The sequence below is a fragment of the Neoarius graeffei genome, chromosome 27 (genome assembly GCF_027579695.1).
Source record: "Neoarius graeffei isolate fNeoGra1 chromosome 27, fNeoGra1.pri, whole genome shotgun sequence".
NCBI classification, from domain to species: domain Eukaryota; kingdom Metazoa; phylum Chordata; class Actinopteri; order Siluriformes; family Ariidae; genus Neoarius; species Neoarius graeffei.
Genome location: NC_083595.1, coordinates 30,741,091 through 30,753,699, shown reverse-complemented (window position 1 = coordinate 30,753,699; position 12,609 = coordinate 30,741,091). Strand labels below are relative to the sequence as shown.

The window sequence follows — 12,609 nt, the reverse complement described above, 5'->3', positions numbered from 1 at the left end:
AAATGATGCAAGCACTGAGCACAATGCTGATTGAGCCAAAAGAGACCAGACAAGACACACACACACACATACCCTGATCCTCTTGACCATAAAGCTGATGTTGCGGATGCCCTGGAAGTCTGTGGCCTGATAGATTGAGTCGATGGCCTTCACGTGACTGGAGATCTGTTGGGACAAACAGATACTGTATTAAAGCAGCTTTACAAAACACAAGCACCAATGCATCAGCGTGGCCAACTGGGTTTTAAACGTTTAGAACAACAGCTGATTAGTGCTGTGTGAATAATATACATTTTCGAGATCATGGAAAACCCGTCCTAGTAACGGAATTTGCTACTGTTTGTTTTAGTCCCGTCCAGGGGGTGGAGTTGGACCTCATCTTGTTTCTCCTACCAGTCAAAAGTATAAGGCATAAGTGTGTATCTGGCTCTGCTGAAGCCGGTCAGTGGTGTGTTTAGTGCGATAGTGCGACCGCACAGTACCTGAGCTATGACGGCCTCTTTAGTCCGGTAGTATTTGAAGAAGAGGTGGTCTGTTTGGATGAAGAGCTGGCAGGTGTTTTTCTCAACCTGAGCGGCTCGGCGCTTCCTCAGGATCACCGGCTCATCCGTCTGCTCCTCCTTGTCCACTGCATGTTGTCTGCTCTTTTCCTGCAGCAGCCAAAGAGCAACAATAATTAAGTATGGAAATACCAGTGCAACACATTGTCGAACCTATCCAAAAATCCATTAATATCTGTAGCAGCCTTCAGTTATATTACTGCTGGCATCAGCTCCAGGAAAAGACCAGCAAGTAAAATTCAAAAGCTCGAATTTGCCCTGAACACAAAGGTATTCAGACAAAGCTATTTTACCTGTTCACAGCCTTGTAGTACTCGAGTCTGACTCGTGCCCTAATTTTAAGGACTTGTGACTTGACTTGGACTTGAGCACTGATGACTCGGACTTGGATTCGGAGAACTGAAGTCATTTTTAAATTTGCTTTATTTCTTAACGTGCTATTCAATTGCGTTTTCGGTTTTAGTAACCTTATATCGTGACTCATATGGGCAACTAATTGCAATTAAATATTATACTTATCGGCCTATTCGGTTTTTAGCCATGTTGAATTTAGTTTGTTTGGTCCACAGCAGGCGTCGCTTATCCGCGTGATCTTCAGGAGACTTGTGCGAGACTTCGAAAAGTGAAGTGTCAGCCAGTTGTCAGTGCCGCCATTTTGAAAACTGTTTTCCAAATGAAATATTGCACAAAAACGAGTTTAAATGACGATTACTGCCGACTTTTTTTTTTTTAAACTTTCCTGATTGCTATCAAAACAAACAAAACTTCTGGCTTGATCACATCAGCATTCGAAAGAGGGTGCGCGCGTCTTTTGACAACGTTGGCAGATGTTGGTCACTTTAATTTCTGCTGTACGTTTTACTTCCGTCCTACGATGTCTCGCACAAATCTCAACGAATCTCGTTTACGGCCATTGCTTTGACATATGGACTGATATATTACATAGCGTATTTCAAACACTCATAACCTGCTATAGCAATGACACAATGGCTATCAAAAATGCATTCCTACATTTAATAAAATGAGATAAATAGAATTTTGATAATAAAAAATTTGCCTTCAGTTCTCCTTTAACTGCATTCGGGCTTGTAAATTGGAGACGAGGACTCTGATTTTTTCCTTTATTTTTTGTAAAGTCATAATAATTTGACATAAGATATTTTTATCTACATTAATTTTTGTACTAATTTCGTGCAAAAGTGTCACACCTGCGCACCTTGGCACGTGCATCAGATAGACTCTTGGGCGCGCGCCAGACAGTGCACGTGCCAAGCAGACTCTCGCGCGCGCTCTGTAAGCAACTCGCACCTGCACAGGATTAAGACGCAATCAGCACTCCTTTATAAAAACTGTGAAAACACACTTACTTTACGAAGTATTGAGTTGCATTGCTGACACATTACCGAGCCTTATTTCCTTGTTTGCATTCCTGATCCCTGATTTCCTGTTTCTTGTCTTTGATTCTGCCGAGTCTACGATAGCCTGTTTGTGCCTCGCTCGACCTATTGCCTGTTTCACTGTTTTACGATTTTGCCTGCCGTTCTGGATTGTTTACCGTCTTCACTTGTATTAGTAAACGCACCTTCTGCACTTACATCCGTCTTCCAACCATCTCTGACAGAATGCTTCACACTCTGATAAAGAGAAGCACATTCACCTGTTCATACGTCATGTTCAGGAACAAATTCATGTTAATGGTGCTAAAACAGCCACCGTCAAATGGTGCGGTTGGAGTCTTGTTCTCGGACTCCACTCGGATCAATAGTGGACTCGAGGTTTAGTGACTCGACTAGAACACTGCTTGTTCAATGCAGGAGTCGTCAGTCACACTTTTACGGTAACAGAGAAACAAAGAAAGGAAGAATTTTGACAAATAACACCATATAACTTTTTGTTTTAGCCGTCAACAAAGTTTAACAGTCTGGATGTCTTCAATAAGACACTTACTACACACTAAGCAGAAGATTTGTTGATGCTTTAGACTGTATATTTTTGTGCTGCATATTTGAGTGACAGTCAGGAAAACTTGGCCAAAACAAGCCAACATTTAAAAGCTCACAGATAAAGACAGATGAATCTACAAAATGGAGCCTGGCGCTTTTAAAAGCTCGGAACGTCTCCGAGTAATTTAATCATTTCTCTGCGCTGTTGTCACTTTTCCTCAAAGCGTATATCAGGTGAAGCGAGACGCAACACATCACTTCTGACAGAAACACAACCATTTTAATTTCAGGAACAGAAGAAGAAAAACAACTCTGTATTACTATTTCATATTTCTGATACACTGTATTTATTAAATCTCAACCTGTTTTAGGAGACAGTCATGAAAATGTATTGTTACATCCCGATGTTTTAGAAGCTAGTGCATTTCTCGACATTGTGGAGTTGTGGACTGACCTCAGTGGGAGTCTCCACAGCAGATGCCTGGTACTTCTTCATCTTCTCGAAGACGGAGTGATCTGCACAACCTCCCTCTCGGCCGTACTTGTGAGGGTATTCTAGGGATGAAGAATGATGAAGGTAGATAAAACACAAATGCACACAGGGCAGGGTGATTCAATCCGATCTGCAAATAGCTGGATTCTTGTCCATTTGAATGAATTGGTCTTTCACCTGCATGGTACATGTAACCCAAATGAATACACATGTAACATCCATCCATCATCTGTAGCCGCTTATCCTGTTCTACAGGGTTGCAGGCAAGCTGGAGCCTATCCCAGCTGACTATGGGTGAGAGGCGGGGACAAGTCACCAGGTCATCGCAGGGCCGACACAGAGACAAACAACCATTCACACTCAGATTCACACCTACGGTCAATTTAGAGCCACCAGTTAGCCTAACCTGCATGTCCACCCCATGTTAACCTAACTGCATGTCTTTGGACTGTGGGGGAAACCGGAGCACCCGGAGGAAACCCACGCGGACAACACGCAAACTCCACACAGAAAGGCCCTCGCCGGCCGCTGGGCTCGAACCCAGAACTTTCTTGCTGTGAGGCGACAGTGTTAACCACTACACCACCGTGCCGCCCCACATGTAACATTTAGGGTCAAATGTTATAAAAAGAAACAATAAGATTATTAATGGATTATTAGGTATTTTGTTTTTGCTACAATGACTCCATATTAAACAGAAGCTTATCCAATATCCTAATTAAAGTAATTGGTGTCTTCCTGCATGGCCGTAAGCCAGGTTTAAACCGATAACTAACAGAGACCATGCTGGGTAATAACCCTGCAATAAAACACAGTTAGTGCAAACTTCAGCAGGTTTCAGAAATAAAAGTGTGGATGAAATCCACTTCAAGGTTACACACTAACACAGGCATATTCCAGTAAAATCTGTAGTATGTTGTCATACTTTGAACAAGCCGTCTCATCACTTCATTAATCAGATCAGAGACGGGATATGAAACAAAAATCTATGAAATCTGTCCTCTCTCAATGAGCGGCCTTCAGGTAAATATTAATTGACATAAATATATATTATTTACCAGCTGGGAGATCCGTATGGTGAAATACCGTGACTAAGGTCTTGAAAGTACTGACCGAGGCATCTGGGCCGAGGTCAGTATTCAAGGCTGAGGTCACGGTATTTCACAAAACGGAACGACCTTAAGCTGGTAAATAATATATTTATTTTTTTCTTTACCAAATTCTAACAGAAAATGAGAGCGCCCGAAAGGGAAACCAAAGCCAAGGTGAACTGGCATTTTGAATCCTCATTCACAGCTGTAATGCAAATGGCTTCCTCCTCGGTATACAAGTGCACTTCCATGGCAGGAAAAAAAACCCTACATTTTGCTGCCTATGTAGTCCCCTATTTATACAAAATTGAGTCATTCAGGATTCAGCCATGTTTTTGCTCGCCGTTAGCAACATTTACAGGTTTTCGGCTTTCTCCTGAAATGTTTTCTTTTATTTCGTCTTCATCAGGGTAGTAAAACTCACTTTTGCTGTGAACACTGTCGTTATCGCTATCCATGCTGTAAAATTAATGCTATTATACTGAGAAATGCGAAAATAAATGTTGACAAAAATTGCTACTATGCTTGTTGTTGTGAACCAGCGAGTCGCCAAAGATCCGTAACCGGGGTCCGTATCGTAGGATGCCAGACCGCTCGTGAGCCAATCAATCAGAGTGCACAATTTGATGGAAATCTGACCGCGAAAAAAATAAATGCTCGTTATTATCCACAACAGAAGATCTGCTCCAAAAGCCGCAATGGTTTTACAACCTAGGGCCAGTTTTTTTTAAATCCATTGTTCACAGTATTTTTCAAGTGCTTGTTCCAGTCTGTTGAAATACTTTTCATGTCCATATCCAGACCCATATCCACATCACAGACTAATAGAAACGCGTATTGTTCAGAGGTGTGTGTGTGCGTGTGTGTGTGTGTGTGTGTGTGTGTGTGTGTGTGTGTGTATATGTAAAAGCCTGGAGAAACTGCATTGTGGTTGAGACCTGCTATGCTGCTGTTTGACTGAGACAGATACACAGTGGCCTGAGAACTAACAAGTGCCTGGGGAATTAAAACCTCCAACATCTCTCTCTCTCTCGCTCTCTCTTCCTCTCTCGCTCTGTCTTCTCATCTGTCTACTCTGTCCATATCCATTGCACAGGTCAGAATTTAAAGCCATACTGAGGCTTTCCGTTGATGCAACCTCAGCTCGGCCATGTCCTGAACCTTAACAAGGCCCGAGGCTGCCTCAGAACACAGCCCTACTACAAAAAACATTTTTACCCAAAAAAATAAAACAAATGCTGACACATGCCAGACCAGGAGACGAGAACAAGAGCTATTTTGGGGATATGCGACATGCAGTGTAAAGGTGACAAGTGCTAGAAAACACAGCAGGACAATGTGAAGATGTGCTGTGCGTCCCTAATTACTGAGGCCAAGGCTGGAAACAGGATGAGGCAGCGGATGTGTTCACGATGAGAGAAAACCACCTCGTTCACACCTCATAAAAAGCAAAGAGCGGTAGGCAATTTTGGACTGGAGAAACATTTTCATAGTTCTTCGAACATTTACAGGAAGTTCCTCCTTTTTTTGTGGGCCCTCACTGCAGGAACTGAGAACGATCACAGTTCTTAGAATGCCATTTGTAGGACTTTTGGGATTTGAGGGACAAAAGGTGCAGGCTATCTGTTGGTACCTCTATAGTGAAGGCTACATCAGGGGGCAGAGCCATTTCTTACAAAACCCCACAGTTATGGAACAACCTTTCAAGTAGTGTTCGGGACTCAGACACAGTCTCAGCGTTCAAGTCTAGACTGAAAACATATCTTTTTAGTCAAGCCTTTTGTTAATAGTTTTTATTAGATTAGATTAGATTAGATTAGATTAGATTAGATTAGATTAGATTAGATTAGATTAGATTAGATAAAACTTTGTTGATCCCTTTGGGCGGGTTCCCTCAGGGAAATTAAGATTCCAGCAGCATCATTACAGATAAACAGAGAAAAGAAATAGAGAAAACTTCTAGATAAATTAAAATAAATTATTTACATATACAAATATAAAAAGAATAAGATATGGGGAAGGGAGGGGGAAGGAGGGGAAAAAAAGGGGGGGCGCGGCAGGAGAGATATTGCACTTTATATTGCACATTATATTGCACATTGTCCGGTATTGCTTATTGTTAGGCTAGGCTACTGCTCCTTCCTGTCCTCTGTCCTCCTGTTCCCCCTCCTACCCCCCAGAGAGGAGTTGTACAGTCTGATGGCGTGAGGGATAAAGGAGTTTTTAAGTCTGTTCGTCCTGCACTTGGGAAGGAGCATTCTGTCACTGAACAGGCTCCTCTGGTTGCTGATGACGGTGTGCAGAGGGTGACTGGCATCGTCCATGATGTTCAATAGTTTGTCCATAGATCTCTTCTCTGCCACCGTCACCAGAGAGTCCAGCTTCATGCTGACCACAGAGCCGGCCCACCTGATCAGTTTGTCCAGCCTGGATGTGTCCTTCTTGGATGTGCTGCCCCCCCAGCACACCACGGTGTAAAACAGGACACTGGCGACCACGGACTGATAGAACATCCACAGGAGTTTCCTGCAGATGGTTCCTGTTGCACCACACAGCAAAGTCCCTCACCAGGCTCCTATACGCCTCCTCTCTGTCATTACTGATACACCCAGCGATGGCTGTGTCATTGGTTGTCGGGAGTGTGAATGGTTGTCTGTGTCTATGTGTCAGCCCTGTGATGACCTGGCGACTTGTCCAGGGTGTACCCCGCCTTTCGCCCGTAGTCAGCTGGGATAGGCTCCAGCTTGCCTGCGACCCTGTAGAACAGGATAAAGCGGCTAGAGATAATGAGATGAGATCTGTTATCACCCAAATGAGGATGGGTTCCCTTTTGAGTCTGGTTCCTTTTAAGGTTTCTTCCTCGTGTCGTCTGAGGCGGTTTTTCCTTGCCACCTTATTCTTATTATTTTTTTCTCTCTTCTTCCCCATTTATTTTATGTAATTTTATTTTCTATTGTTTACTCTTTTGCTTTTACTTCTGTAAAGCACATTGAACTGCCACTGTGTATGAAATGTGCTATATAAATAAACTTGCCTTGCCACCGTCGCCACAGGCTTGCTCATCGGGGATCAAATTAGCTCATGTTTAAAGTCTTTATCTTCTGTAAAGCTGCTTTGCGACAATGTCTGTTGTTAAAAGCGCTGTACAAATAAACTTGACTTCACTTTTTTTTAGCGTGCTCTTTGAGGTACGGTGAAGTCCAGGCTTTATTGAGCGTATATGTGACAGAGGAAATGCAGCATGATTGTGACAGGTTTAAGTGAAATATAAAAATCTTAGCTCGCATTTCCTGCTAGCATCACTCTAGCAAGCCGGCTTACTTACTACTGGTGGTGCGAATGCAAAAACAGGAAAAAAAAAAAAAAAAAGCCCTTGAAGGTATGTAGCTCTCAGGGGAGCTCCACATCGGGTAGCTCTTCTCAGTAAGTCCCGAGAACTGCTTGGTCCTATTGTTCTGACTCTCACTGTCTCATGATGTAATACAGAGCAGGAAACAAGAAGCACTTCCATACACACAGTGCAAAAGAAAACAGGACTTTTCCATCAAACCTTTCCAGCATAGCATGGAACAGCCCTCTCTCTCAAACACACACACAAACTGCTTTTACAACATAATCCAGCAACTCAGAAATTCCTCTCTTCTCATTTGTCTTTCGGTTCTTGTCATTGGCTCCATGTTCATTTAAGTTTTCAGATTACAGTGCATGTATTTGTCTTATTAAAACTCTTCATTACTGTCACCTTCTACCACTGTTGATTATGCAAAGATGTTTGAGGTCTTCCTCACAAAATCTGCTGGCTGTTCCGAGGTCAGGATTAAAATTCAAGGGTGACTTTTTTTTTTTTTTGAATAACTGAGGTTTGGATTAAACCCATTAGACTTGTGACAAACAACTCATGGAATAAATATAACACCTTTCATAATAGTAGACTGATTTAACCAAAAAAAAAAGAAAAAAAACACATCCTGAGACCTGGGGGTCCCTGAATCCCACTTTGAGAACCACTGCTGTAACACACTGTTATCACACACACACACACACACACACACACACACACACACACACACACACACATCAATAAGGTGGTGTTTACATTAGACCGTATCAGCGGATCATCAGATTAACGTTTTTAAAACGATTCGCGTGCACACAGCAACGCCAATACACGATTCGCGTGCACACAGCAACGCCAATACACGGATACGCTAATCACATGACTAATTCGGCACGTAAGTTGAAATGTGTCAGTGCGGCTCAGCGCTTCCTCCTCAGCGGCTGCGCTCCAAATCACTCCGCCCTGAACAGCGAGTGCCCTGCGCAGCTCACAGAGTGCGCAAGTGAAGCGCACGAGCAGTGATTCAGGACTGAGCCGCTGTGTGTGTGATCCCAGTGCATATCGGGCATGCGCAAGTCACTCACCACTTGCAAGTGGAAGGATGGCAAGCCTAAAGACAATCATAACTACACAATGGGCAGTATTTGCATCTTACCATGAACAACATTAAGAATGACAAAGCAAAGCATTATATTCATACTTTTTTACTCTTTAATGAAAAACAAAAAGGTGATACAAGGCGGAAACAATAGCAGGAAGTGAAGTCCGCGCCGTTTTTCAGCAGTCGCGTCACATGACCAACGTGGCATGAACAACGCCAGCGAATCAGGAAGGTGGATGTCACAGTGACGTTGTCCAATGACGACGTCAGCTAGAGCTCAGCACTGCGTTTCCTCGTATCTCAATGTTTACACAGCACCGGATCAGATATGAACTGGGTTGAATACGTGGGCCCTGGCGGATTCAAGTTGTTCCGCCTGTGGAGTCGTTTCCCGGCGTTTTAATGTGAACGGACAGTGCATCCGCGACGAAAACGAGACGGACACGGTCTAATGTAAACACCACCTAATTTATCACAGGTTTGTCTTGCTCTCGACAGTAGTGAGGTGAGATTTGAATTGCACCTTTAACCTCTGGATGAGCAATCACATGATAGGGTCATGTGACTCTACCAGCTTTCCTTCTCTCTCACACACACACACACAAACACACACACACACACACACACACACACAAAACAAGCACCAAGCATGTAGAATGAGAAATCTGTCAACACCTTTCATTCTCTCATCCGTAAAGTTTTAACAGCATTCTTAACCTTCTTACTCATCACAATTTCTTAACAATACTAATAATCATGCGCTCTGTCTAATGCACATCTCTCAAAGCTTCATCAAATGTAACTTAAAACCAAACCTACGGGATGACATACAGAATCTAAAAGCACCTCAAAAAAAAAAAAAATCAAAAAGACACTCGGTTAATAATACTGTATCTGTGCCCTAAAACTAAGATGGGAATTTAAAGCTATACTGCCTTTCATATTTTTCAAATTTAGGTCATAAAAAGTATTTTCCCTGACACCCAATTATTTTTGTTTCGTGGACCGAAAGCTACTGAATTCAAATCACAGACTTCCAATTTTATTAGGTTTTTAAAAATAGAACAATTAATGAATTTAGAGCCACATGGCCCTAACTTCGCCACTGTTTTTTCCTGCTTCACCATGACCCAATTCAAGATACTACGTCATGCATGACGTGGTGGGCTTCCCCTGTTTGCACAAGGCATTGTGGGATACAAATTTGAAACAGGACAGAAAAATGGAGGACGTGAATGAAACATGAAAGACCGACTACAGTAACGGAAAGTGAGAAGAAAAGACGTTATGCTGCGAAGGAAAGGAAACGCAGGACCAGACTAATAAATATCGGCGGTCAGCGAGCACCTCGGTGTGATCAGCTGTTCGTTTAGCGACAGAATGATGTAACTGTCAGCGCACGGTCAAAGGTAAACCTGTAGATGGCAGTAATGCAACACTGTGGATGCCAGCTGCTGTAAAACCCAAAAGATGAAGAAGGTAAACCTGCGCATGCACACATGGACTTCCTCTGTCTGCTTGACTGCGCAAAGCGAGCCATTTCATGCACATTATTTGCTCAGGAATCCCCTCAAATTATATACTTCCCAACCACAGAATGGCCTGATTTTTGTGAGATATTACAGAAATAAACATATATCACAATGACCAAATTTCAGAGAGAACTAAATTTCACCGGTTTTATGAAATCGAAAGGCCGTCTAGCTTTAAATGCAAGACATTTCAAGACAACAAAATGCATATTAAGTCAGGGCTGTAATACACGAAACGCATGTAATATGCAAAAAGGCTTTTTAAGGGCCTGTGGGTTATGAATTATACAGTAGATCATGCTGACTAGCCAACAACGCTAACAAGTCAGGGACATCATTTAGGGAACTTTTATTAAAATATGCAGATGAAGATGATTCGGTGAAGATCTGATGATTCTCTCTGAATGAGCTCAAACATCAGCAGTGCCGTTCTGAATGTACAGAGCTGATTAAGATGATGATGATGCAGTCAGATTAGAGAATTGCACTCAACACGAGAAACAAAATAATTAGCTGAGCTAATAAAACACTGAAGCATACATAGTACTGTATTTCTTATTATACCTCGCTACACCTGCTAAATAAGCAAGTGGACATATTAAAAAAGCCACAACTTCCAGGTTAGCACTGTCGCCTTGCAGCAAGAAGGTTCTGGGTTCAAGTCCAGCGACTGGCGGGGGCCTTTCTGTGTAGAGTTTGTATGGGTTTCCCCCACAGTCCAAAGACATGCAGTTAGGCTAACTGGCTACTCTAAATTTTCCGTTGTTTCCCAAGCGTGGAAATGGGAGGGTTGTGGCAGGAAGGGCATCCGGCGTAAAACTATGCCCTGGTTAATATGACATGTGGATCAATAGGGTCCACATGGCAGCGACCCCACACACAAGTGGGACAAGCTGGAAGAAGTGAGTGGGTATGCAGTCTTCCTGTGGTGTGATGGGAGAAGGAGAAAAATGTGTAGTGTCTAACATGTGAGTCAGTTCTTTCAGTGAAAGCAGATTTCACCTTGTTACCTTCCCTGCTAAAAATACTGCCTCATTAGTGAGCACAGACTCGCAGTCCTGCCTTTCACACTTCCACACAGCTCTCTCAGCTGCTGATCAAAGCGAAGCAGACTGCACACCTCAAATACGCCACTATTTACTGCCTTTCGAAGAAGTGCTTTGTTGTTGTGTCCATTTCATTCTTAGAGGAAACAAGTCTAAAGCAGGTGTAGTACCCAAGCTGGATCACCGTCATTAAAAAAAAAAAAAACACCCACAAGAGTGGTCAGAGAGAGCACAATATCCCTCGCTAGTAACTAGGCCATATCTCTGGGGAAAACGCGACTGAATTGAACGAAATTACAATATGCATATTACTGACGTATAACAACGAATCCTGTCAAGTTTCGTGAAATTCCTCCAAAAATTGTAAGAGAAGTTGATTTCAGAAGGTGAGTACCCTTCCCGGGACGGACGGACGGACATCGCTACGACATAATCCCCATTCGGGCCTTTCGGCCAGCGGGGGATAAAAATTGTGAGGGAAGTTGATTTCAGAAAGCAAGCACACATTGATGAAATTGCCAAAGTACAAGTTTGTTAATAATCGAGGGCATAACTGGTAAAATCTGCCCAAATTAAATGAAATTTCAATCTGCGTATAACTGTCATATAACAAAGCCTTTTGCCAAGTTTGGTGAAATTCCTCCACAAATTGTGAGAGGAGTTGATTTCAGAAGAATGTACACCCTCATGAAATTGTTAAAGTACAAGTTATTTAATCAAGGGTTAAAACTCTGGGAAAATCTTCACAAATGAAATTAAATCGCAATATGCGTATTACCGTCATATAACAAGGCCTTTTGCCAAGCTTCGAGAAATTCGTCCAAAAATTGTGAGAGGAGTTGATGTCAGAAGGCGAGCACACCTTCATGAAAATGTGAAAGTACAAGGTTGTTAATCAAGGGCCACAACTCTGGTAAAATGCAACCAAATTGAACGGAATTACAACATGCGTAGTAACGACATATAACGAGGCCTTTTGCCAAGTTTGGTGAAATTCTCCAAAAATTGTGAGAGGAGTTGATTTCAGAAGGAAAACACACTCTCATGAAAAGTGTAATTTTGTTAATCAAGGGCTGTAACTCTGGTCAAATGTGACCGAATTTAATGAAATTAGAATATGTGTATTACCGACATATAACAAAGAATCCTGCCAAGTTTTGTGAAATTCCTCCAAAAATTGTGAGAGGGGTTGATTTCGGAAGGTAAGCACCCTTCCTGGGACGGACAGACGGAAATCGCCACGACATAATCCCCCTTCAGGCCTTTTAGCCAGTGGAGGATAAAAACAAAAACACCACAAAACACTTCAGAACTGCATCTAGGTTACAATGTTCAGTTAACAAGTTATACACTTTACTTACTTTTTCTCAGTAACATTTACTAACTGCAGTGATAGGAAAATAATCAATAGCCGTGTTTCCATCAACCTGCTTAATTTGAAACCGCAAACTTAAAAAACAAGTAACAGAAATGTGAATTTTGAAAAACACTCAAATATCGCAAAA

At 42.4% G+C, this 12,609-nt stretch overlaps 1 protein-coding gene across 2 annotated transcripts in view; it reads right to left on the bottom strand.

Moving 5' to 3' along the window:
* Window positions 1-12,609, bottom strand: part of adam10a (ADAM metallopeptidase domain 10a) — a 287,101-nt gene that overhangs the window by 37,330 nt on the left and 237,162 nt on the right. For both annotated transcript variants that reach the window (XM_060911474.1, XM_060911475.1), the window contains exons 5-7: window positions 2,958-3,058; window positions 483-650; window positions 73-165 (exon numbers count right to left, since the gene is read on the bottom strand). In XM_060911474.1, coding sequence (XP_060767457.1) covers window positions 73-165; window positions 483-650; window positions 2,958-3,058 — 362 coding nt within the window. The remainder of the gene's footprint in view (window positions 1-72; window positions 166-482; window positions 651-2,957; window positions 3,059-12,609) is intronic.